At 40.0% G+C, this 3101-nt stretch overlaps 1 protein-coding gene across 1 annotated transcript; it reads left to right on the forward strand.

Moving 5' to 3' along the window:
* The first annotated feature begins 557 nt into the window (after window positions 1-557).
* LOC105922152 (gastrula zinc finger protein XlCGF8.2DB-like) lies at window positions 558-2371 on the forward strand. The gene has a single exon (XM_036128013.1). It carries the CDS (start codon window positions 681-683, stop codon window positions 1788-1790), a length of 1110 nt encoding a protein of 369 aa, XP_035983906.1. The 5' UTR covers window positions 558-680; the 3' UTR covers window positions 1791-2371.
* The last annotated feature ends 730 nt before the right edge of the window (window positions 2372-3101 follow it).

Here is a 3101-nt window from a genome sequence, read left to right on the forward strand (position 1 = left end):
AGTCATGTATGCTGAGGTTTCTGTTTTATTCTGTGTTTTGCTGTTCTGCATGTTCTATGAATGAAATGGTGCAAATTCCGTCATTTAACAATGTATGTTACTTGACAGTTTGTGAGGAAACAAAACATGAAAAATGCCAAGGGCGTGATTACTTTTGCAAGGAACTGTAAACAAACAGGACGTAAGAAAAACAATGCAAAATAAACAATAAGAAAAAGTAGTAGTTAAATCAAATAATTAAATCTTACTATATTACCTAAACATATCTTTATTAAAATTTGTCTCACTCCAGGTTGAGATCAAAATACTTTCTAATATACATAATGTGTTTCAATGTTTCCCGCAGATGTTCAGCAGAAGCTGATTGTTAAAGAAGAAGCTTCTTTAGACCACAGACCTCCTGGTGACCTGCTTGACCCAAAGCCCCCCCACATAAAGGAGGAGCAGGAGGGAGTCTACATCAGTCTGCCAGGAGAGCAGCTTAATGGGAAGGAAGTGATTAATGCCATCAGGTTTCCAGTCACTGCCCTTCCCATAAAGAGTCATACGCTGAGAAGAATCAAGAGGACAATGATGTAGAGAACCCTCTCTCTGAGCTTAAACACAAGTCAGACTGTGGATATAAGAAATGTTCTACAGAGAAAAAAACAGTGGAGACACAAAGGAAATTCCAGACAGGAATGAAGCTTAGCTGTGAAGACTGTGGCAAAACATTTAGTGGGAAATGCGCTTTAAACGCACACATGAGTATCCACACAGGAGAGAAGCCTTTCTGTTGTGATCTGTGTGAACAAAGATTTGGACAAAAATCACATTTAAACACACACATGAGAATCCATACAGGACAGAAGCCTTTCTGTTGTGATCTATGTGGACAAAGATTTAGCCTAAAATCTAATTTAAACACACACATGATAATCCATACAGGAGAGAAGCCTTTCTGTTGTGATCTCTGTGGACAAAGATTTAGCCTAAAATGTCATTTAAACACACACATGAGAATCCATACAGGAGAGAAGCCTTTCTGTTGTGATCTATGTGGACAGAGATTTAGCCGAAAAGCAATTTTAAAACACCACATGACAATCCATACAGGAGAGAAGCCTTTCTGTTGTGATCTATGTGGACAGAGATTTAGCCGAAAATCAATTTTAAACACACATATGAGAATCCACACAGGAGAGAAGCCTTTCTGTTGTGATCTGTGTGGACAAAGATTTAGCGAAAAAGGTTCTTTAACCAAACACATGAGAATCCATACAGGACAGAAGCCTTTCTGTTGTGATCTATGTGGAAAAAGATTTTGCCACAAATCACATTTAAACACACACATGAGAATCCATACAGGACAGAAGCCTTTTTGTTGTGATCTATGTGGACAAAGATTTAGCCACAAATTTAGTTTAAACGCACATATGAGAATCCATACAGGACAGAACCCTTTCTGTTGTGATCTATGTGGAAAAGGATTTAGCCAAAAATCAAGTTTAAACACACACATGAGAATCCATACAGGACAGAAGCCTTTCTGTTGTGATCTATGTGGAAAAACATTTAGCGAAAGAGGAACTCTAAACAGACACACGAGAATCCATACAGGACAGAAGCCTTTCTGTTGTGACCTATGTGGACAAAGATTTAGCCACAAATTCAGTTTAAACGCACATATGAGAATCCATACAGGACAGAACCCTTTCTGTTGTGAGCTATGTGGAAAAGGATTTAGCCAAAAATCAAGTTTAAACAGACACATGAGAATCCATACTGAAGTTAAAATGGCTCTGCTATGAATATTAATACAAAGTGCACAGATGATGATGCCGTGTGTATGGAAGCTTCTGAAAGGTTTGTTGACAAAATTATATATCATTTTAGACATCTGTTGATGTTTTAAAGGCACACCTAAAACCCTCTGGCGCCATCTGAAAATGCCTAATTATAGCTCTTACCTCCTGTTCTGTGGCCTTTCATAGGGTCCTCAGTAAGAAAACTATTGTGGGAAGAGAAGGCGCTTTGGACCGCTGTACCAATTTCGGGCAGCCTTTACTTCATGTATAAGAGAGGGAGAGAAGGTGCTCCTCGCTTTCCACTTGCTGACACAAGCAGCTCCATGCAGCTTTCAGAAACAGACTAACTCTCAGTGAGGAGCCGACTCCCAGCGTTCAATTCAATTCAGTTTTATTTATATAGCGGCAATTCATGAAACATGTCATCTCAAGGCTCTTTACAAAGTCAAATTCAATCAGATTATACAGATTGGTCAAAAAATTTGCTATATAACACATGGGACCCAGGTGATTGCATCAAAGTCCCGACAAGCAGCTTTCACTCCTGAAGAAGCGTAGAGCCACAGGGAGAGTCGTCTGCATTGTCCATGGCTTTGCAGCAATACCTCATACTGAGCAAAGATAAAACGACACTGGGAAGAAAACCTCCAGCAGAACCGGGCTCCGTATAAACGGTCATCTGCCTCGACCGACTGGGGGTTACAGAAGACAGAGCAGAGACACAACAAGACAGACAAACAAGCACAGAAGCACACATTGATCCAGTAATCTGTTCTACATTAGATGGTAATAGCAGGTGATCTGTCTTCTCTGGATGATGTCACAGTTAACAGAACGTCAGACCAGGTGTACCTACTATGAAGATAAAAGAGAGAGAGAACAAAAAGTTAAAAGATGAAATGACGACAAGCAATGCAAAATTGGAGAACAGTAGATCTCAGCAGAGTGAGAGAAATAGACCCTGATGTCCTCCAGCAGCCTAAACCTACAGCAGCATAACTATAGAGGTAGCTCAGGGTAACATGAGCCACTCTAACTATAAGCTTTGTCAAAAAATAAAGTTTTAAGATTAATCTTAAAAGTAGACAGGGTGTCTGCCTTACGGACCAAAACTGGGAGTTGGTTCCACAGGAGAGGAGCCTGATAGCTAAAGGATCTGCCTCCCATTCTACTTTTAGAGACTCTAGGAACCACCAGCAGACCTGCAGTCTGAGAGTGAAGTGCTCTGTTAGGAATATACGGGGTAATCAGAGCTCTGATATATGATGGAGATTGATTATTAAGGGCTTTATACGTGAGAAGAAGAATTTTAAA

This window comes from Fundulus heteroclitus, chromosome 24 (genome assembly GCF_011125445.2).
Source record: "Fundulus heteroclitus isolate FHET01 chromosome 24, MU-UCD_Fhet_4.1, whole genome shotgun sequence".
NCBI lineage: Eukaryota > Metazoa > Chordata > Actinopteri > Cyprinodontiformes > Fundulidae > Fundulus > Fundulus heteroclitus.